The sequence below is a fragment of the Panthera pardus genome, unplaced genomic scaffold, assembly GCF_024362965.1.
Source record: "Panthera pardus isolate Hobbes unplaced genomic scaffold, ASM2436296v1 HiC_scaffold_2, whole genome shotgun sequence".
In the NCBI taxonomy this organism is placed as follows: domain Eukaryota; kingdom Metazoa; phylum Chordata; class Mammalia; order Carnivora; family Felidae; genus Panthera; species Panthera pardus.
This window is the reverse complement of record NW_026526765.1, coordinates 67990108-68014232: the sequence shown is the minus strand read 5'-3', so window position 1 is coordinate 68014232 and position 24125 is coordinate 67990108. Positions and strand designations below refer to the sequence as shown.

The 24125-nt window shown below is 39.7% G+C and overlaps 1 protein-coding gene across 1 annotated transcript in view; it reads left to right on the top strand.

Moving 5' to 3' along the window:
- CAMK4 (calcium/calmodulin dependent protein kinase IV) overlaps positions 1 to 24125 on the top strand; it is a 213747-nt gene that overhangs the window by 177831 nt on the left and 11791 nt on the right. The window contains exons 6-8 of the mRNA XM_019450514.2: positions 9119 to 9209; positions 11254 to 11328; positions 23991 to 24066. Of these exons, the coding sequence (XP_019306059.1) occupies positions 9119 to 9209; positions 11254 to 11328; positions 23991 to 24066 (242 nt within the window). The remainder of the gene's footprint in view (positions 1 to 9118; positions 9210 to 11253; positions 11329 to 23990; positions 24067 to 24125) is intronic.

The window sequence follows — 24125 nt, the reverse complement described above, 5'->3', positions numbered from 1 at the left end:
AATAGCAGGATATGAGTCTGGAGGGGAAGGCTGGAGCCAGGTGACCAAGGCCTTGAAAGCTAGGATACAGTAATGGGAAACCATTGAAGAGCTTCCCAAGGAGAAGAAGTGGCCTGATTACCTATGTTGCTGTGTGGAGAATAGATTGAAGGTAGGGCCTGTTGGAAATCAAAGAGGGTTAAGGGAATACTGTGGTGGTCTAGCTAAGCTCATGGCAATGCCATGGAGAAAGGCAAAGTGATTCTGGAGACATTTTGGAATTAGAATTCACAGCACTCTACTATGACTTGGATGGAGGCTACTGGGGGAGAAGAGAGAAACAGTTTCTGACTTGAACACTTGAGTTGGTTGAGACATCACATTTTGAGGTGGGAAGAACGGAAAGAACAGGGCTGGAAGACGCTCAACAGTTCAGTTTTGGACGTATTGAACGTAAGGTGTCTGTGAAACAGCCAGCTGGAAATGAGACCTGGGCAGGTGGATATATGGGCCTGGAGCTTAAGAAAACAACAGTTTGAATTAGAACATCTTTTTTAGATACTATCATGGAATAGTCTTTGCAGTCTTAAACTACTAGCAATATTAATGGCATCATGTGTTTAGTTCATATGAGACCAGACATAGTTACCATCTAAATGTACATATTCATATTCAGAGAACATCATTCATAGTAGATGCATGGTATTCAGGACAAGCCAACATGAAATGCCTGCCAATTATATAAAATTTATGTTTTTAAAAATTCATTACCCAAATAATATATAATGTTTATAGTTAACTTTCATATAATAAAAAACTAAAATTGGGGCACCTGGGTGGCTCGGTTGGTTAAGCATCCAACTATTGATTTCGGCTCAGGTCATGATCTCATGGTTCGTGAGTTCAAGCCCCACATCAGGCTCCACACTGACAGTGAGGAACCTGCTTAGGATTCTCTCTCTCTCTCTCTCTCTCTCTCTCTCTCTTTCTTCCCCTCCACACTTGTGGTCTCTTTCTCTCTCAAAATAAATAAACTTAAAAAAAAAAACTTAAAAAGGGGCATCTGGGTGGCTCAGTCAGTTGAGTATCCAACTTCAGCTCAGGTCATGATCTCACAGTTCGTGAGTTCGAGCCCCACGTCAGACTCTGCGCTCAGAACCTGGAGCCTGCTTTGGATTCCATGTCTCTCTCTCTCTCTCTCTCTCTCTCTCTCTCTCTCTCTCTCTGCTTCTCCCCTACTTGCACTCTTTCTCTCTCTCTCTCTCAAAACTAAACATTAAAACAATTTTTTAAAACTTAAAAAAAAAGAAAAAACTAAAATTAATTATAACCCTACCCACAATTTTTTTACACACATGTATACTTTTGGGGAGGCTATAAAAAGTAGCTGGAGAGAAAGGAATAGACAGGAAGAGTTTATAGCAGAAGAGAAGGCTACAAGCACAGTAGTAGATACCTAATTTAAGAAGCAGAGTCAGAAACAAAATTCGTTTATTTATTCATAAACTTATACTTCCCAAATGTTTATTGAGCATCTGCCGGGCGCCAATTCCTGTTTTAAATTCCAAAGCAGGAATCACAGACTGCAGGGTGTTTTGTTTGTACCCTGCACAGGCTTTTAAAATTTTCAACTTAAGTGCCAACATTTAAAATTTGTAATATTTTACATTAAAAAAATCTGAATTTCTATCTTTCCTTTAAAATCAGAAGAGCGAGGGACACCTGGGTGGCTCAGTCGGTTAAGCATCCGACTTCAGCTCAGGTCATGATCTCACAGTCCATGAGTTTGAGCCCCGTGTCAAGCTCTGTGCTGATAGCTCGGAGCCTGGAGCTGCTTCAGATTCTGTGTGTCCCTCTCTCTCTGCCCCTCCCCCACTTCTTCTCTGTCTCTTTCTCAAAAATAAATAATAAAACATTTTTTAAAAATCAAAAGAGCTAGCAACATGGGGCCTGCATTCCTGCCTGGCTGAATCTGAGTCGCCTTCTCCTTGTAAGGAGTCATGCTCTCCAGGGGCAGATGCAGTCCCTAGGACTTCCCAGTGCCTTCCTTTTATTTTACACTCTGCCAACTTCCTTCATTCTTTTAGGGTGTCTTCCTGACCCCTGGAGAGTTTTTGGTCCCTGCTCAAGAGATGCAAAATCAAATGCAACGTCGTTGCTACCCTGAATGACCAAAGCGATGGAAAGATGCTGAAGATTTTAAGCAGGGGAATGACGTGACCAAAACTGCACTTTTTAAAAATGATTGTCATGGCACTGTGGAGCATGGGCTGCATGGGAACAACCCTGGAAGTTGGGGAGCTGGTAATTAAGCTAGTCACCAGAGTAATCAAGAGGGAAGCATGTTTGTGGCCTGACTGAAGGCAAGAGCGGATAAGTAGGAACAAGAGGCCAATACATGAGGCACTAAGGAGCGAGAGCTACTTACTGTCATGGGTCATGGACTGGATGTGTCGGTAAAGAAGATAGAGAAGTTAGGTAAACCCAGGTTCTGGCTTGATCAAAAGGATGCTGTCATTCGTTGGGTTTGGAAATACAGGTACAGCAGGAGTAAATTTAGGGTAAATACTAAATTGATTTTGGACGTGTTGACCTTGAAACACGTGTGAGACATTCAAGTGGAATGGGAAGTAGAAAGTTCTGTCAAATCAGAGCCACAGAGAAGTTGGGGGAAGGCAATAGAGATTTGGGGCACATTGGATAAGTGGTACCTTTATTTGTGGCTTTAGATGAGCTGAACTCTGGAAACCAAAGGAAAAGCAGAAGGGTGCTGAGCAAGTCTTGAGACAGAGGGCCTGGGGAGGAGACTGAGGGGGGAGCAGAGGTGAGGAGCACCATGCGGCCAGTGTGGCAAGAGCCCCAGGCGATGAGAGGCCAAGTGAGAGACAAGTCCGTGTGCTCAGAGGCCAAACAGGTCAGATAAAGAGTCAGAAAGTGTGTGTTAGGTTTGATGAGGTCAGAAATGAAACAATAGTGTGTTGAAAGAAAATGAGAGGGAAGAAAATGGAAATGGGGAGTGGAGACTGAGGAGAGTAGGGTATAGCTGAGTGCAGCTAGAGCAGGAGGGGAATGTGTGTATTTGAGAGACCATGGAGGTGATGGTTGATTTCTTTTTCCTGTTTCCTTTTGATGGTGATACTGTTCATTCTGGAGGTATGTGTATGATGAAAGCAAAAAAAGAGGGAATAGCAGACGTGGGAGAAAAAGGCAGTAGTGATGGAGCAGTGCCTCTGAGTAGGGAGAGGGGTATGGAGGAGGACCCTGAGCGGCACCCAGGGGCACCCAAGGATGGCTCCTGAAGAAGAGCCCGGAGAAGGAGGATGGAGCATAAGGGAAACAACAGGCTGTGAAATGCTCCTCTTTATCAGTGACAAATAGTATTTATCGTAGTAATTCTTTGTTTTACAATGGAGAACAGATATAGTAAGAATGCTTCAAATCCTAATTGGCATATACTTTGTTTCACTTCTGACTTCTAAATGCTCTTAGAAACTGAACACAGATACAGCAACTTAAGTCTGTATTTCCCTTAGACCTATTTCAAGGGTGAAGAAGACTAATATATATTACATTCTATTACTCTGTGATTTATCATTGCATCTTCTTGGGAACAGGAGCTGTGGCAAATTAAGTGAAAAAGGCATACAAAATAAAGCTATTAAAGTGGAAAAGGGAATTTTAAAAAAGAGAGAGGGAGAAGTAAATATTCTAAACCAGGCTGGTAATTGTAACTGAAACCTCTTGTACATTGAGTTTGGGGCCACCAAAACAGAAGAAGAAAATGTGATGAAATAAAAAGCAAATATTTTCCCATTAAAGTATTCTTTGATACTTCAGGAAAGAGCAAGTTTTCCAAATCTCAAAGGATTTTGGATGTAATTTATTGTACAAGAGACATGGAACAACAGTGGTAGGGTGCTCCTAACAGCTACCATTTATAGAACAGAATGTCCACTCCATGCTAAGTGTCTCCATGCCTAACCTCCGATTCTCAGTGCAACCTTCAAAGTGGGTGCTACAAAGAGGGAAACCGGGAGGTGAAGGGTAGACAGATTGTTCCAGGTCACACAGCTAATAAATAGCATGCTTGGGGGTATATGGCCCCAAAGTGCCTCTCATGGTGTTATTCTTCAATAATTATTTCAAAAACAATGCCACAAAAACCTTCTTATGCTTGTTTCTTTTATCAACCCTTCCTCAAAACTGAGGGTATAATACTGAAACAGAACTTAGCAAAGGTATGCCCTTGGTACCAGTGCATTAAATGCATCATTGCCTAATCCTTAAAAACGTACCTGTTGCCTATCTTAATTACTCTGCGTATAAAATATTTGTCATTTTATGCTTTTTTTCTAAAAAGATAATATACTTTTTAAAAATTGAGCCAGTAAATTAATTGTGCTTCTCTGCCTCTTCCTTTCCCTCCTCCTTTTCCTTCTTTTTATTCCTTAAAGTTTTAAGTAAATTCATATATACCTAGTTATCTGCTCTTACAGTTTCTTTATTAAAATAGGTTACAATTAGTCATGATTCAGTAGTTAAATGCTACAGTTCTTGCCAGATTTATTATTTCCTGTCCATTAAATTGTTAGGTTATAGAGGTCTTCTTCCAAAATGGTGTTTAGTTTTCAAGGTTTCCTTGTTTGTGTTTGGTTTACTTTAATTATGATTACTTTGAACACTTGGTTTGTTCTGGAATATCCAGTTATCTCAAGTTTCTCAATTTCTCTAATCCTTTTGTCTGTTTGTATTGAATCCCCATGATTTAAATGATCAGTAGCTAAGATCAGCAGCATCTTGATAAGGTCTCTTTCTCCATAATTAGATATTTTTTAATCATTTCTGTATCATTAATATGATATCATAAAATGTCTTTGTACAATTCCCCATGAGTACACAATTTTGAGGGGCATTTTTCCCCTTAATTTCTTTTTCACTTCTCCGTGTGCAGTGATCTTGATGTGTCGAGATAAGATTAGTGCTTGGTGAGATTAGAAGTGTGTATTTCATTTAAAACCCCGTTTAAAAATAAAGGGCAGCGTGCCTATTATTCAGCCCTTAAACTGCTCTTTTTATATCCTCAGATGCTCTGAGACAGAAATTTTCAAAGTACAGTCTGAGGATTCCTGGAGGGTCCCTGAGTTCCCTTTCAGAGGGTCTGTGAGGTCAGAAGTATGTTGTCATAATATGAAGACATTTCTCTTCACTTGTGAAAGTACAGTGGAATATTCCAGAGTCTGAATGATGTGTGATTTTGCAGTAGACAGTGCAGAAGCAGATAAGAGAATCTAGCCATCTTCTATTAAACCAGAAATTAAAGAAATTTGTAAAATTTTAAGACAATAGCACAGCACTATTTTTTGTTTTAGCAAATAGTTATTTTTATTAGAAAATGTTTATGTTCATGTGTCATTAGTTTATTGTTTTTTTAAATAAATTAGGATTTTTTTTAATTTCTCAGTTTTAACTACTAACATAGTAACTAATGTTAGATATAACTCACATAAGCAAAAGCTCTTTGAGGTTCTCAATAATTTTTTTTACTCTAACAGGGTCCTGAGACCAAAAGGTTTGAGATCTGGTGTTCTAAAAGGTTGCTGCTGCTTCTAACAATTGTATCTTTTTGGGGGAAGGCAAAAGATCATGCTCCACCTTTTCTTTTTTGCTTGGCTTCCTGACTAGAGATAATGTAAAAGGTAAAAGTATTAACTATTGGTTAAAAGCAGTCGGTGGGTCTAAGCAAAAATAAAATAATGATCCCTGCCATTTTTGTCAGTCAAATACATTTAAATGACTCCTACAACATTTGTACATGATTATATCTCAACTTTTAATAATCCTTATGCACCAAGTAATTTATAGTAATTAATCCCTGCCTATATTTTTAAAAGGCAGGATCATGACCTTCAGTATTTCATTGCTTTATTTTGTCTTTAAATTTGTTCTTCTGTTGGTGCATAGCTCCTAAGTCTATTATTTTCTCTAAAAATTTTCTTCTGTTATCTGGTCTAGCTCTCCTTTATGAAGTGCCAAATGGTGTCATTTTGTTTTGTTTCGTGTTAATTTGGACTTAGAACACAAAACTACCATTTCTGTTCTAGAAAGCCAGAACAGTAGTTAGTGAACGTCTTTAAATAATTAGTACTTTGCTAAACCAATACTTGTAAGTTTATCTCATTTGCTGTTGTTATTGTGTTGCTATCTTCACTGTCATTTTCTTCCCAACGGAATGGAGCTTCTAAATTGGGTTAGACTGTGGGAGAGCAATATTTTCTCTTGATCCCAAACTGCAATTCTTAGGTGTGTTCCAAAGCAACTGTATGAGAAACTTGTATTGTTGCCTTCAAACTCAGCTTATACAACATACAGCATCTTCCTCCTCAGGGATCTGGTGGGTTTTCCCTGGGTGTCACTCAAGGCTGAGCATGGCCCTCTGCCTTCTCACTTCTCCTCCCCTGCCATTACCTTCCCTCTCCTTCCATCATGTTCCTCTCCTCTCCATCTTTGTGATTTTCCTCTGATTGCCACCCCACACAGTCCAGCATCTGCTTGGGAGTCACATAATAGACAAGGCTATGGCCTCCACTTCCGGACACCTACGTCTGAACCTCACTCAGCTCCACACATCTAGTTGTGACACTGAGCACATCTCTTGGCCTCTCTCTACCTCGGTTTTCTCATTTGCAGAACAAGCGTTATAGGATTTGCAAGTACGAGGTGTTTGTAATAGTGCTTGGAATATAGGACGTGCATAGGGCACGTATGGTGTTATTGTCTATAGGTGATCATTATCTACTGTAAGGAGTGAGCTCAGCCTGGTGAGACATGAGCAAAAGCAACTTTATTTTATCTCACCATTGCTCTGGCAGATCCACTCTGAACCCATTCCTCTCCTTCATGAATAAAATTTCAAGCTATTCCTATAGCTTTTCCAGGCACTCTTGCATAAGGAAAAGACTAAAATTTTAGACTCATCCAACTTTTAAATGTCTTCCTTCCCCCAACGTGGACATGAGAGATCTATAATTTCTAAATATAGGGGATAGGAATATTTGTTAGTTTCTTCTCTTCCTCCTGCTTTTTACCCACCAACTGATTATGTTCCTTCTAAAGTTGCGGTGAGGGTGACAGGAGAGGGAGAGGAGAAGGACAGTGAAGAAAGGTCTCACCAGACTGCTACAGTTATGGTCTGGCATCTGTGATCTCCGGGGATGGCAGGTTACAATGCCTAGGGTTCTTTCCCTATGGGACACCAATGATGGCTCTACAGAGACCCATTGCGGGGGAGTTCTCTCACTTCAGGTGCTCTGAGGAGTCACTGGTTCCTCAACTGCCTGCTCTCACCTTCCCCATGTTCTGCTTCCTGTGATGCTAAAATGAGATGGCATCACCCCAGCAGGAAACATTCTTCAGGGAGACTCATGTCTGGTTCCCTTCTGCACAGTCCACATTGAACCCTCGTGAGATAACTGCACCTATGTTCAGCTATTCTTTGCGAGTAGCTGAATCTCATTGGGGCCCTTTCTCCTCACTCACCTACTCCAACCATCTCTTTTTCATGAGTGAGCTGGATATCAATTCCTGTTTCCCCAAATCACTGACATGTCAAGCACCACAAATTGTGACCTTGAAGCTATCCACCTTCTGTTACTTGGCTTGCAAAGAGAGAAGGCTCCTTCCCTTCCCGTAGGAGATAGGAAAGGAGAAATACTGAAGTACACTGGCAACTTTTTCTCCCAACCCAACAGAAAAATGGGCAAAGGATATAAACAGGCAGTTCATAGAAGAGGAAAACCAGTAAGCATGTACTATACCAGTAAACAGAGAAAGGCAAATTTAACCAAATCTAAGATACAATATTTACACTGAAGCCCAGCAAAGGTTAAAAATACAGATTTGGTGAAGATGTCAGGGAAACATAAATACTTACACTGTTCATGTGAGTAGATATTGATGGAGTCTTTTCAGAGAATGATTTTGCAGTATTTATTAAAATTTAAAATTTACTTTTTGACCCCACCATACCTGCTTCCAGGTATCTGTCCTAGAGAAACACCAGCAAAACTAGCCAAACATCCAAGGGATAGAAGGCTTATTATTGCCTTATTTATAATTTTTAAAAACTTGAATGTCCATCAAAAAGGGACTAGCAAAATAAATTATGATGCTTCCAATGAAATGGATACAAGCAAGTGGTAAAGAGATTAAGCTGTAGTGATTTGTGGAAAAGGTTTCAAAGACATATTGTGTGAAAAAAGCAATATAAAAATTAATATTAATCATGCATTTATATAAGAAAATGGAAAAATCAGGGATATTTCCTTGCATACATACATTCATGTTTGTGAATTCATAGAAAAAAGTTAAAACCATTTCAAACTGATGAGTGATTACTTTTGGAGAGGGATCTGAAACCAGGGGAAGCAGGACCAGGTAAGACCTCCACAATCACAGCGAGAGTATGTTACATGTGTGATAACACATAATTTACGAAATAATTTAAAATATAATAAAATTAGTGGAATTGCTAGAGGTGATCTTTAATTTAATGTCGTCTCCAATATACCACTCTATATTGATAGCTGGATTTACTAATCCTCAGAAGAGCCTATGAGAGCATTCATCATCTTTAAGCAATATTTATCATATTAAGGATAGTCTTCTATAATAATTACTCACATCTAAATGTCTGTTCAAGCAATAATTAGTAAGTCTTTGCTGTGGTTGTGAGCTTCTGAGATGACACATACAATTATGCTTTTCAGATATAAACCAGACAGACTTCAATACATAGAACCTTGACTTATTATAATAATAATTAGATTTGAACTGATATGGTAATATGCATAAAGAGAGCTACAACTAATATTCTCTGAGGAGTAAATATTTTATTTCTGGCAGTTGGTTTTATACACTTTAAAATTCATTTCACTTTCAAGTAACTGTCAGCTGTTCTTGAATTATGTATAGTATAAACATGTTTTCCTTTATGGTGTTTATTTTTAAAATCATCATATATGTGTGTTGTCGAATCACATGACTTAGTAAAGATAATTCTAATTCTGAAAAGATTAAACATGAATGTTGGAACCATTAAGTACAATTACTGTAATGTTACTTCATTATTTTCCCTATTTAGTACCTACATGAAAATGGGATTGTCCATCGTGATCTCAAACCAGAGAATCTTCTCTATGCAACTCCAGCCCCAGATGCACCCCTCAAAATCGGTGAGGACATTTCCTAATGTCTCATGACTCCTTTCCCAGAGTAGAAGAAATTTATTTCATGGAATTTTTAAATACTGCTCCATCCGGTTTTGCCTCCATTTAACTTCCTTGAATATTTGGTGTCTGTAAAGGAATAATGCATTATTTTGGAAGTTTGTGTTCTTTCTGGAATCAGTACCTAGGAGGTGCTCCAGTGCTGAACACAAAGGAAACGTAGTTTGTAGAAATGGCAGGGACTCCAGGGGGTGATGGTGTATTTTGTAGATAAGTTTATAGAGAAGAAAAGCACAGATAACATAACACTTCTTTTTTTGTTACTTTTTATTCCACAACTCAGTTGGAGCTTAATTTTAGATATTCAAGAACTTTGACACAAAATGCTTAGTACATATTCTTGAATTTAGGGTCTGAGTCACTTGTTTATGTGAACAGAGAAAATTGAGATCTGTATTTCCCAAAGTACACTCCACAGAACACTGGTTCCTCAGCTGAGTGAACAGGGGTAACTACTGTAATTCCCTTTGTGGGAAATGGGAGTTGTTTGTGGAAGTGCTAAGGTTGGTCAAATAAGGTAGGAAATGCCAACTTAAACACGATTTTTTATTTTTGCAGGACTTCCCAGAACTTTAAAAATGCTAATGTGTAAACTGACATCTAAATTAGTGTACTGTGAGGTTTTTCCCAAACCTTATTTGACTTTGGAAACCTTGTTTTTTCTACCAGTAAGCATTTTGAAGAACTACAAAGATGAACTTTGTGAAACTCCCATCTGTTCAAAGGGTTCCTTAAATCAGCATTTTAGAAAAAAAATATACATATGTTAAATGCTACTTTCCAAAGCAAATCTTCATTTGCAAATAATAATAATAAAATTTATTTTATATGAATCCTCCTTTAGTAGATCTGCATTAAGTCCTGTGAAGGACATTGCTCTTCTGGTGCTGGCCTGTGTAATGTTAATCTGATCAGTTCACTGCATTAGAAGTGTTAACATCTTTGAAAATTAAGTTATACATATCATAGAAGAGCTCAGACAACATAATGTGCTTTATGAATGCAAGAACTCAAAGAAAAAAATACCAAAGGCCTGCTAGGCAGCCATCCTGTTCTTATAATCACTCCTGAAAGGCAGTGAACGGCGGGGAGACTTCCATTTCCTTTGACATCACTTTCAAAGATTTTATCCTTAAAGAAATTTCTTTAAATGGATGGATAGATACTAATTTAGACAGGAGAGGCTTTCTTTCTGAAGGACTTCCTGCTGCTTTCCCTGATAAGGATCAGCACCTCCGTGGAAATGTGGGTTTATCTTTGAAGTCTAAAATGGCATCAATTCTGCACCTGCCTCTCTTGAAGAGTGGCCTTGAATGGTTTCCTGATGTTTCCTGAGTGAGAGAGATGTAGCCCAGCAAACAGACCATAATGGTAGCAACTTTGGTAGTGTTTTATCTAGGTAATATTCTGAGGAATAAATAAAAAGAACTTTTGCCCAAAAAAAGTGTTTTATCTCTCATATGAGAGTAAATCCTTATCCATCAAATATACTAAAGAATGACATTATTTTGAAGCAGAATAAATGTTTTGATATTTCTGTTAATTTCTTTGACATTCATGAAAACCTAATTTTTTATTTTGATTTTGTCCAAGGGATTACTAATTCTATATCACCATATTATACTTTAGAGTTACTGTTTATAAATCTCAGAATTAATATTAGACAAAATGTATCTATTGCAACTATTACTTCAAGAAAAAAAAGAGCTTATTTGCTAAACACTAGGGATTATAGAGCATAAAATGTATTTGGGAGTCATGTTTTTCTCAAATTTAAAGCAAGACTTGAATTGGTATTATCATTATTATTTTATTTTATTTTATTTTTTTAGTTCCCTCTCCCATGTGACTGGTCCCCTTCTACATATCCATCCGTCATCAAATACAAAAACAAATAAATCTGTTTTATTTTGAATAACAGAAATATTCTGTCATCTTATAAAAGCTAAGAAAAGACTTGTTTCATTAAATGTTTCTCTTGTGTTGTTAGCTGATTTTGGACTCTCTAAAATTGTGGAACATCAAGTGCTCATGAAGACAGTGTGTGGAACCCCAGGGTACTGCGGTATGCTCTTTAATACTGATATTTACTTTTATTGTTATTTGAAATCGATTTTTACTTCATGATCTAATTTTCTAACTCCTAATATCTCTATTTAAAATGCTTACAATGTGATGTGAGTCTCCATGAGGAAGGCGTGTATAAATGATACTTAGACCACCTCTTGTTCTACATGAGGGGTTCAATGATGTTGGTTTTAGGGCCCCCTTCTTAGAAAAGCAGGGAAAGAAGGAGCCCTAGGAAAAAGGACTGGGTGCTCTGCACCTGTCTCCTGGGCAGTAGCTACTCTTGAACCCACTTCGAAGCAGAAGGACAATCATCAAGAAAGAGGGCAGGGAAACAACCTTATTTGTGGTTGGAAATAGAGCCATGAGTCCTCCTGTCACTTTCCTTGTTTGCTTTTACTTGGGAGGGTGGGTGAGGAGGGAGTGTGTCATTAATTCAAAGGGCGTATAGGATAATAGTGAGATTGGGGTAGTCCCTAGTCCTCATTGACGGCACTCGCCTAGCCTTATTAAGATAAAGGCTTCAGGTGGGTTTGCCCCGCCAGAGTCCCCCAGTCTCTAGAGATGGACTGTGTGACAGTCCTCACTCCTAACAACCACGTAACTAACTTATTTTAACAATGTTTGAATTCATGCACATCAGACTATAGAAGGTACAGTTAGATATCCACTGAAGCAAATATATGATTGAATTCACAGAATTTTAGTGCTAGAAGAAGCTTTAAAGTTCATTTGCTAACTTTCTCATTTTGAGTTCTAGAGTATGACTTCCCCAAGATTCCACATCTACTTGTTAGTGGGTCAGAGATGAGAATCTAGGTATCCAAGAGCCTAAAAACAGATTTATACAATTCCCTCTTCAAAAAAGCCAATATAGATAAATCAATATAATTTTCCTTCATAGAAATATTTATCAGTTATTATTTACATCTTAAAATGTTTTTGTTTTGTTTTGTTTTGTTTTTAGTTTTTTAAACCTCAAAAGTATTACTCAGTCATTGCAGGAAGTAAAAATCCAAGTATGTGTAATCAGTATTAATAGCCTTATGAATTCTTCCTCATCTTTCTCCATGTTTCCATATTCACATATGGAATTCACATATTCACAATAAACTTTTTATTATTTTGTTTTTACCTAGTTAATTTCCCTACTGAATCTAAAATATTATGTCCTTGTAGCTCAATTGTTCATAGACCCAGTAATTACACAGAATTAAGTATACCTGTCTTTCTATTAAATCTTTACATTGTGCCAAATATTCTTGTTCTGGACCTTTAACTCCTTGGCAAGAGTAGTCTACCAATTAGGAGTAAATTCAGAAATCTCCAAGTAACTGTGGCTTATGGAAGATAGAAATTGATTTCTCTCATGTTAAAAGTCTAGTGAAAGGCAATCCTGGTGGGTTCTCCAGGTAAGGCTCTGTGGATCTCAGTGCCAGGGGTCCAGGCCTTTTCTGTCTTGCTCTACCGTTCTTTAGCATGCTTCCTCACAGTCCAAAATGGCTGCTTGAAATCAGTCATTACATCCACATTCTCTGTGACAGGAAGGGGGGAAGGGGAGAAAAAAGGGTGTACCTTTTCATTGTTAAATAGACTTGCTAAAGCTCCACATCACTTCCACTTCTATCTTATTGGCCAGTACTTGGTTACAGCCTCCATACTACCAGAGTGAGTCTTTTGGCTGGACATGTTGCTGCCCCAAATGAATTCAGCGTTCTGTTACTAAGCATAAGTATTTCATTAGACCGCTCACTATCTCTAGCACAAACTTGAGTAAGATTCCCATTACCGGGGGGGGAAAAAAAAAAAAAACTATTAAAGTATACCATGTTCCCTATAGACATCCTCTTGTTTTACATATATAATTTATATATAGATATAGATATATAGATATAGATATATATTTATGTATATTTATGTATATTTTATTTTCCTTAGAACCGTTAGCCGGCAACCTGTCCATGACATCTAATGGTGCCATAGATATTTCCCCTTTCTCTAATTCATGTGTCCTTGTCATCCTCCTATATTTCTTTCATGCCTCCCGATCTCCAAGGCCATAAAGATAAAAAAAGAACCCCGAATTTTGTACCATGTGCCAAATGGGATTGCCCATTTGTGAGTATTAACTGCTGACCAATCAAAAGTAGCACTGAAAGAGAATTGACAAAAGAATGATAAAACAAAGTAAGGATTTCCCAAAAGAAGAAAGCTGATGGGCAATTTAGTAATCATTATCTAAGTACAAATACTGAGTATTCCTAGGAGGTAGGTAGGTTGGAGCATTTTTCTGAGAACTAGCAGCCCTGAAATGGGAAGATCTGGAAGAACTTACAGTAGCCATCTCTAAGGGTCCCTTCTGTGACTAAGAGATAGCAGCATCCTTTTAATGGCTTTGATAATAGTGATAAGAGCAGCTCTTTCCTGCAGCGTGACAGAATAGCCATTCTATGAGTGAATGATTCATTCATTGATAAAATGAACATTGAATGTCTAAGAGGCTCTGAGATTCAAGAGTGAATACCATATGGTCTTGTCCTTTAAGGATTTCATGGGCTATTAAAGAAAAAATACCCATACACGATAAATCAGTTTGTGTTGATAAGTTGTAGTTTTATCCAAGCTAAAGGCCTAGGTATTCAGAGGGGAGGGAACAATTAATCCTCCCTAATATTTGAGCTGGACTCTGAAGGTTGGATAGGAGTTCAACAAGTGAAGAGGTAGCCACAAGGCATTCTTTACAAGTAGGCAAAGGAAGAGAAAAATCATAGAGGAGTGGTAGCATCTGGCAGATTCAGGGACTGTTGGTTACTTTGGCACTTTGCACAACTGCAGTATAGATATAGTTGGACTTGGAAAGATACAATGGACCATATTTTTAAATAACCTATACATCAGGCTAAGGAATTCAGATTTGCTTTAGTAAATAGTAGTGATTGAGCAAAGGTTCTTAATCAGGGCAATTATATTTTAAAATCAAATCTGTATCTTACAAATATCTCGACAATGTCATTATGACAGATGGTTTTGAGGGAAAAAAGGGAGAGAAAAGAAGACAAATTAGAAAGTGATTATAAATTCTCTTTCCTGTCCCTCTGATGTCAGAAATGTACACACAGAATGCTGTCACTCCCGTAAACAGCTTCTCAGAATGATGTATTCGATCTGTTCCTACATCCAATCATTTTTTTAATATAAAATGATAATAAAAATACTAGTTCAGAGTCTTGTCCTTGCCATAAACAGACCCTTCTTACAGATAATGCCATCTAATAATGGAGGCTTATTTTCCACTTACTATTCCCCCCTGCCAAAAGTACCCACACTACTCTCACTTACTATCCCTTCCCCCACCCCACCCCCACCCCCGCCTAGAGGTTAGGGACAGGATTTTAAGGATACACCTGTGTATAGTAACACAAAAAACACTGGAAAGGCTGAGTTAGGGAAAACAAGGTCGCAGTCACACCAGGGCACAGGAAGTGGATGGCCTAGAGAAGAGGCAAGATGCAGAGTTTAAACGTTTTTGTTTTTGTTTTTTTTAGTTAATATAATAGTGAATGATAATAACATATAGTAATGAAACAATTAGACTTTATAGGCAAGGCTGAAGCCCCTTTGAGGTTCACTCAGTTCTAGCCTTTCCTCCCTGCAATACATGTAAGTGCCATCATCAGTTTGGCGTGTCCCTTCTGAGAGTACCTAGGTGGGGAGGAAACTGCCCATTTATACAATGAGTTGGAAATGAGACTGGTGGGAATCACCGTCGTCCTACAGAAACCATGGCTTTACACACAGACTTTAGTTTTAACTTGAAAAGGTATCTGAGGCCCCTTCAGTTGACAGAGAGGAGACGTGTGAGCTTGTTTTCTTGCTCATTGGAAGGGTGATTACACTCCAGGTCAGTTCTCCTCATGTACACGGGGTCTAGTGTCTACCTTTAATGGAAGGCTTTTTCAGTTACATCTTTTGAGGGAGTGGGTGTTTATATTACACCATCTGTCATTTGTCAGGAAATACAAAAGTGAAAAGCCATCCATTCAGTCTCATTCATAGAACCTTTGCCCTAGGCTATTAATAACAGAGGGTTCTCCTATAAGTGAATTGCAAAAGAAAAATCACAGATGCTGTATGTTTAAGCAAATACTCATTATTTCCTGGGAAGTGTGCCCAATGGAAAATAAACTCCAGGCCAGAAAATTAAAATCTGTGATCCAGATAAATGAAATCAATGACTAGTGTTCTGAAATAGCCGTGAAGAGATTCTCCACATCTTGTTATTGCGAAAAGAAATAGGTCTCAGAAAAAAAAAAAAAAATCCATTAGGTCATGGCTCCCGATAAATAGGCCACAACGTATGCAATATTACTACCAAATGTCTTGACTGGTTTAACTATTTAAGACTGGAAGTCTGCGGGTGTTCAGCCTATCAATGCCAGTCACAAAAACAAGTAAAGCTGTGAGAGTAGAAAAGAAAACAATATGGTAAAGGGTTAGGTAAAAGAGTATTTCTGTATAATACTGATTTCTAATTTACTCATAAGCTTAGTTAATTAAACTATGTATGTTCATGGTTCATATTTCTGCCCGTCTATCCAAATTCAATTTGCAGGGTCTAGAAGCTCTTCAGAATTGATTTTCTCTTGGCATTTGCCAGAGTCCCATTGGAGTGATAATCCTGTGTTGTTTCTGCATTGTTATATTTTAAAGAAATAATTTATTATGTTCACTATACCAAAATTAAAGATAATTTCTCAATAGCCTAGAGTCAGACAGAAGGGATTTCTGTCTACATGAACACATACTAATATGACCAATGTAGGAAAATTTAATGTAGTAGAAGGAAATCTAATCATCTAAAATATAAGCTTTCAGAATAGTTTCATAAAAGATGTATTTTGTTCATTTCTAGAGGACTAAATAGCTAAGGTGAAATAACAAGAGTGTCAGATTATGTTGGTAATCTAACTGGCTAAGGGATGATCTCACCTGAGAGCTAATTAAATACCCACTATGGTGACTTTCTTTTTACAGTGAACTTAAGAGAAAACAGAAGAGTACATAGTAAAATGTCAGTTGCACGGCCTATAACATGCTTGATGGGCTGATGTGTGTACACGGGGCTCCTGTGGGGTTAGTGGACGATGGGCAAGAGCAGGGGATGTGAGAAGAAGCAAGCAGAGAATGCTCAGCAGGTGAGTAAGGAGTGCCTAGGTCCATCTCCCATTGCTGACCATGGCCCTTCTTTCTCCCTAAGATAGGCTGTGTCTGCAGCCACCATATGACTGTCCCAGGCACGCTTGCAATGCTTGATCCGTATGAGCACATGCCAGGTAAAGGAAAAAGTGGGGCTGGGGATAGATACACGAGAGGTGAGGAAAGGCCGTAGCTTATCTTGGTCTTGACCTTACAGATGACAGGGACTCTGCTGGTGGAATGCAGGCTGTCTTGGAATTTTAAATCTAGAGGAAAAGGAGCCTCTCGGGGTATTTGTATTGATCTGGTACTGACCTAGACAAAGTGTATTCTGTGGAACTTTAGTTATGTACCTATTCAATTCTTTTTTCATTTAATAAATTATTTACTGAGCTCCTACTATGCACCAGGCACTATTCTAGGTGTTAGGGATATAACAATCAATCAAACAAACAAACAAGATCTCTTCTTTAAGGGTGGTACATTTTAGTGAGAGAAGGCAAATAATAAAGAGAATGATTGTGTCAATATATAGAAAGGTGATCATTCCTATAGAGTTGGGAAAGAGGATAGAAAGTGTTGGGACAGGCTGACCAGGGAAGGCTTCACTCATGAGGGAGCAGAAGAGCAAAGATTTGGAAGAGGCAGGGAGAGAGCAAGCCATGCAGATTCTATGGAAAGAACATTCCAGGTGGAGGGGACAGAGCACATCAACCCTGAGGCAGGAACACAGCTGGGTGTCTATAGGTTGAAGAAGGACACAGTTGAGTGAAGTGCAATGATAAGGGGAGAAATAATAGGTAGGAGGGGGACCAAAGAGCTCCAGTTGGCAGGATAGAGTTCACATTTACTGAGATAGGGAGGACTTGAGGAGCAACGGGGTTGGAGCTCGTTGATTTTGAGATGCCTGTTAGATATCCAGGTGGAGATGACATGTGGGCAGAGGGTATATATGTTTGAGGTTCAGGAGCAGGGTCATGTCTGTTGATATAAATGGGGGCTCTGTCACCATATAGATGCTATGGAAACTCATGAGACTCCAGGGAAGAAGAAGAAACAACCCAGACTGATCCTGGGGCAACATCACCAGTAGAGGCCAGAGAGAAGAAACCATGTTTATTATTCATAGAACATCAGATAGTGGAGGAAGCATCACTGGACAGAATTAGGAATTACGAATGGGTGCTGCAAGGCACAGATATGGGGCACAATATACTCAACAGTGTTCTAGCATCTAAAGCTATCAGCAGAAGGAGGGGCTGCCTCCCTGGCTCGGGAAATGGTCCCAGAGGCTGACTACTGACCCGTGTCTCAGGATTCAGGGGAGCAAGGGGAGAGGAGACAGAGTGTTGCTCATTTCTGCATCACCCAGCAGATACATAGTATTTGACATTCATAATATTACTTCACGGTCTGTCTATATATATTTTATATGTGTAAACTATGTTGAGGATTATGGCAAGCGCTTCATTTAATCCAAGTTAACCAAATATATTCTGACCTGAGACGGCTTATAAAATTGAGTCTGAAGAGATTGTCCTTCCGCCTACTTTTCATGTTCTCTTTGGCTTAGAAACAGCCTTTTAATGTGCTGGTCATCCTTAACTTCTGCGTCCCCATACCATAAATCATTCTCTGTCCTTCCCTCTTTGTAACTGTAAATGACTACCTAAGGAACAGAACCAGCTGTGCCAGAGAACTCACTGTGCTAAGGACTCAGCTCTATTATTACCCATGTGAGGGCGGAATGCAGGGGAGAAGTGGTCATAGGAAGGGTGACTGATGGCAAGTGGGAAGGAGACTTGCTTAAAATGTATTCTTTGGGCCCTGAACACCCACAGAGTGTTCCATTTAGAATGTTGTCACAGATAGGATATGCACAAAATAAAAATATTTTGAGAGAATTATTAGTGATAATTACAATAAGATTTATAGCTCCATTAGAGAAAAACATGGTATTTGCCATACTTAACAGAGTTCGAAGTCCGTGTCCATCACTTTATATCTGTATCTCCATATCCAAAAGAGACTCTTGCATGATGTTAATATTAGGATGAGTTCAGTTTATTTATTGATACTCCACCTCCTTGTAGAGGCAGCTTTTCAAGAATGAATACCTCTTTGCTGTCCCTGGGCCTGCATCCATCACAGCTTTGAAGTGAGCAGGAGACTCAGTCTGATTAAGATTCGGAACAAATAGTGATTGCTCTAAGATGGGAGGGCTCTGTGGGATCATAGAAAAGTGAATTTCATAGACATAAAACTTTCCCAGGGTAATAAAAATAGGTTGTGTTTATTTTTTCCTCTTCTGAAAGTACTTAGGTGTTCTCAAATACTTGATTTCCTCTTTGGGGTATTATTTAAAAAATAAAAAGTAAGATGGGGAAAATAAACAGGCTATCTTTCTTCACCCATTTATAAGATTTATACAAAGAGAAGTATCATGCAATTCGTGTGGCAAGGAAGACTTATTTAAACAGCTTTAATGAAAAAATACTACGTGAGAGATGGATTGACTGATGTTTGTAGTGTAAAAGATCAAGAGCCCAGGAAAATGGAAAAGATGAGTTAGGTCATGAAGTGTATCCCTTGAGTTTTAAAATATCCTTCAAACTTCTTTCTTGCTCTACACTACAAGTCATAGATACCCAAAGTGACGGAGGCCCCACATGCCTCCTCAGCCCTTCTCAACCTCTCACACCATGGCATGTATGGAATCAGTAGTATTCTGAGAGTCACTGTAGTAAACTGGTAAGGCTGCTCCTAGCCAGAGGCAACTCCTTCTGGAAACATGTCAACTGTATCCCAGTCTGATTCACCCCTTTGTTACAACACTAAGCAAAATGGCGCCGGGACATGACCTGTCTTCTCTGTTGTCAAAGCAAAAATTGCACTTGACAGGGCTTAAATGTTGTGCCCCGTTCTCACCAAATATCTGTGACACCCTGACAAAGGACCACACATGGTACAGGTGCTGAGGAAAGCACAGAGTAGGGTCTGCCCAGCTGCCTGTAGGAAGCTGCCTGGAGTGCATTCTCCTCTGGGTTCCTCACCATGTTAAGAGCAACAAGGGGAGAGAATTTCCAAACACTGCTCTTCTCCTTCTGGTAGATAAATCCCTTCCTCAGTGCTCACTCCTCAGAGGCAAAGTGTAGAGAGACTTCTAGATGCTGAAGACTTGTGCTCTGAAGAAAACTCAATTCAAGACAAGACTGTACAGTGAAAAGCTCCACAGTGGCTCTCCCTCAGCTGTAGGAGGGGGTGGAATTCTGCAAAGTCAGATTCAGGCTTTAAGATGAAAACAGATTTGTTCCTTTGTGTTTTGAATCACTAAAACAAAAGCATAGGAGAGAATTTAAGAACAAATAAACAAACAGAAGCCCTCATGTCCTGGAATCTGTAGTCTGGCCTCTGCCTCACAGGGGCTCATCTCACAGGGACTTCACTGTGCCCAGGGCTGTGCTCCAGCCACACTCAGCTCCTTGGGCACCCTCGCTCCTGCCCGCTCCTGCCAGCCACAAAGTCTCTGCATGTGTGGCAGCTCCACCCAACCCGCTTCACTCTCTTTCCTCAACCACTGCCCTCTCCCCCTTTGCCTGGTTAACTTCTCCAGTCTTTCACATCTCACTTTAAACTTTGCTTTCTCTACTCACCTTCCTTGATCTTTCTCACCAGGTCAGCCCTCTATTGGAGACACCCTCCATCCAAGCACTTACAGTTACCACTTTGTGTTTCTTCATGTGGCTTTCTTGATCAATGCCTACCTCCCCCACCAAACTGTAAGCTCCATGGTGGCAGAGACGTGTTCTCTGGAACTCCCCATTGCTCCCCCAACACCATCTAACATAGTGCCCATCATACAGCAAGTACTTAATAAATAGTTCATGGTTTGTTTAATGAGTGAATGAATGAACATGTGGATTTCACTCATCTTAGTCTCCCTGGGATTTGTCTTTCTCAGAAGAGTTAACAGTAGTTTGAAAAAAGTCTTCTGCTAAAGAATGCCAATGTGTGGTCTTAACTCAATAGGTAGGAAGGAATTGACAAAATGAAGGTGCAATCCATGACCAAAATCATCCCTCTACTTTTCTCCTAGGGCTTTAGAAAAAGAGGGGAAACTTAGCCTCAGTGGCCCCTGTCAGAGTGTCACAGGGCATACCTCATACTTTTTATGTGGGACCATTTCGAGAACTAGTAACAGTGAGTTTATTTAATAAACTGAAATTCATCCCAGTCTGTAGATGGACCCTCAGTGTCTAGAAGTTTTAATGGTACCATGATCTTATCGAAAAAGCAACACTCTGAGGTCTAAGTGGTATGTTGGTAAATAAATATCATAAAGTTTGAATTTTTAATATAATTTTGATATTCAGTTAAAATTGCTTTTTAAAAAAGTGAAGGCTGGTATCTTGGCAATTCTAAGACCATTTACCACAATTATTCTGTGTTGGAGATTGGAGTATGAGCTCTGTAGCATTTAGTGTTAATGAGCAATAACACGAATGATAAGCTTACGAAGTGGCACAAAACTTGGATCCGCTTAGAAGACATCCAGAGAAATCAATAAAGGATTATTGACTTTTTTAGAAAAGAGGATTCTAAATTATTTTAAACACATTTTTAAAAACTGGATCACACCTTGAAATGATTTTCTCCCTTACTGTATTTTTTTGACTTATTTGTTTGTTTGGGCAGTGAGGTGAAAAGATATGTAGGACACCTGGAAGTGCTTATAGCATTAAAAGGTGGGCTGATGTCTTTTCCTGAACCAAGTTGGAAGTAGTCAAGTATTTCCCTCCTTAATAAAATCACAAATTTGTAGAATCCACCGCAAGGACATTTGATACCTAGGAGACCTGTAGCGCTGGTATGCTGGAGCTTGAAATGTATTCTGGAAAGCTTCTGCCTCTTGGAAAGGGTTCAGACAGATTACAAGAGTATATTCTGCTGGTCCTGAAGTCAAGGTTATGATAACTAGCAACTGTGAAAATATTTAAAGGTTTCTGTGAATGGGATCTGATTGTATCTAGATGCTTAGGGTTTGTTTCACCTAAGTTTTGTATTCTGATTAGTAAATATTATAAATTCTTTTTAAGAGAAATTTATTATGGAGGGCAAAAACATTCTATATTCCTTTTGTCTCAGTTAACCTCACCATGGAAAGTTTAGTGTTTCACACCAGGGGATTGCCCACATTGCAGCCTACCGCCTTACAAGGAACTAAGTTGCCTCTGGAGGGTAAGGTTGCACCCTGTGCTGTGAGGGGAGGTCAGATATTACCAGGTCAGGTAAGAAAACCAGATGCCCTAAAAAGTGGATTCAGAAAGAGTTTTGTTCCATGGTATTCGGTTCATTTGGGCCCTTACCTGGGAGCTATCAAGAATGGCCAGAAAAAGCACCTGACCTCTGCGACAGGGTGTTCACCTCTGGACAGCACCGAGGGGAGGCTTGAGAGCCCTGGAGCCAATAGGATAGGTACGCCCGGGGCCAGCATACACAGTTGACACTCCGGCAGAGGAACGGGAATTCAGTGGAGTGCCTGTCCTCTCTTCTTGCTTAAATTGGCAGTAACAACCCCTCTACTAATATCACAGTGGCTAGTAGCTTCAAACTCTTGGAAGTACTTGGAAATTAGCTAATCCAATTCACTTAGGTTTTAGAGGTAAAAACGAGTCCCAGAAAATGTAAAGGACTCTCCCCAACAGATTTCTGTATGTCTAAATGTCAGTGTGGGACTTGACAGCACTTCACTGATGGGAAGACCTGAGTGGGGAAGGGCTAATCGTACTAAATGTGAGTGCATTCAGCTCCCTGACTGGAACAGCTCCCAGTGACACAGACAGCACAGCGGCCCTCCTGGAAGAGGCAGCCTAACCAGAGTTTCCTCTGAACCCTGATGAGCAAGGCATTTGCAAGTGGGCGCTCAGTGTTGAGGCCCAAAGGAACCATGTGTGGGGTACAGATTGCCCTGGAAAACGAAAGCTAACCTGAAGGAGTGAATGGTGTTGGCAACGAGCGTGCATTTTTCTTAATTATGTTAATTAAATTCTAAGAGGAAAATTTTCTAGGAATAATATGCCTATAGATGAGAAAAACTTCCTGGCCCCAGACACCATTCTTTAAAGGGTGCATCTTGCTGAATTGCTGCTTGGAGTGTTACATTGCACACTCTCGTTTCACTGTATGGGCTCTTCATCTCTTGTATTTTATGTAACACAGTTTGTGCAGAGAAGAGAATATCCTGATTGCAAAAGGATGGGGGAGGGGGGTAGTATGGGAAGACATCAGTGGAAAATCCTCTGTGTTCCTTCCTCTAAGTCAAATTCAGAGTTCCAGGAGGATAGCAGCCTTCCAGGGCTCACTTTAATGACCTACTCTGAATATGACATTTTCAGCCTGCAGATCGGGGATCCAGCTCCCTTGCTCTCCTGCCCCCTGCTGGAAGGAGGAGGGTGGTGCCCCCACTCCCAAAGCCTCCCTCAAGGAGCTCTCAACATGGATTGGTCAGCTCCTCCCTCAGAGACCCCACTGACATCTACAGCACTTTTGTTCAAAATGGGAACACTGAGGCTATAGGCCACTCTGGGGCTAGAGGCCCGAGCCTTATTTCTGCATGGATTGTAAAACTCTCACTTCTCCTTTTCTTCCTTTGTTAGGCAAACAAATAACACCTCCAATTCTTGGTGCAAACAGTTGGACGCAGTTAACTCTCCATTTTCACAGCTCTAAGATAATAAAAACAGAAAAGATCTCCTCATTCTATACTACAGGGCCGTTTGATGGCTGAGAAGACCTTCCATTTTCACCATGGTGGGCAGGGCTAATAGGAGCAGGCTCATTGTGCACGGAGAAGATCCCTTTCTCAGTTCATAATCCCAAACTGGGGACAGATGCTCTCTGGGAACCTACATGTAGTTGTCAGTACTAAGACATGTGCCGGGCCCCTTCTAACACCTGTTCCAACCTTCCAGCATAGAGACTTCCCAGTCCTTCCCACTGTCCGCCCAGGTCCCTACGCTGGTCCCTGCCCTGCATGCTGTCAAATACAGGTTTGCATGGATGCCCCATGCTCCCAAGAAGGTCTAGATCTCAAGGTAGCATAACTTGCATGTTTCCCCTTATTATGGTAAATTTGTGTTCCTTTTCTGCGTACAAAGCTCCCTCTGAAGTAAGGGATCTTTTATAGCAGAGATGCAGTTCTGTCTGATTCGAATGAATGTTCTGATGTAGAATATTAAAGTTAATACCTTTATTTTTATGCACCCCAAACACAGAAAGACTTTGATTTCTCCCATTAAAGTAGACATGAGGGTTTGTAGTCTCACACTTTGGTTTGGGGAGACAAAATTGGTTACAAAACTGTTCTGAACTTTGTGTTAATTAATGTCTTACCTGTTGCTTGTTATTGAGATGTAAATGTTAAATTTAAACTCCCATTTAACACAATATTCATTCTTTCTGCAGCACCTGAAATCCTTAGAGGCTGTGCCTATGGACCTGAGGTGGACATGTGGTCTGTGGGAATAATCACCTACATCTTGTAAGTGAAGAAAAGCAACCTCTATGTGTTCTATTTGCCTTTGCTGTAATATTTTCTAG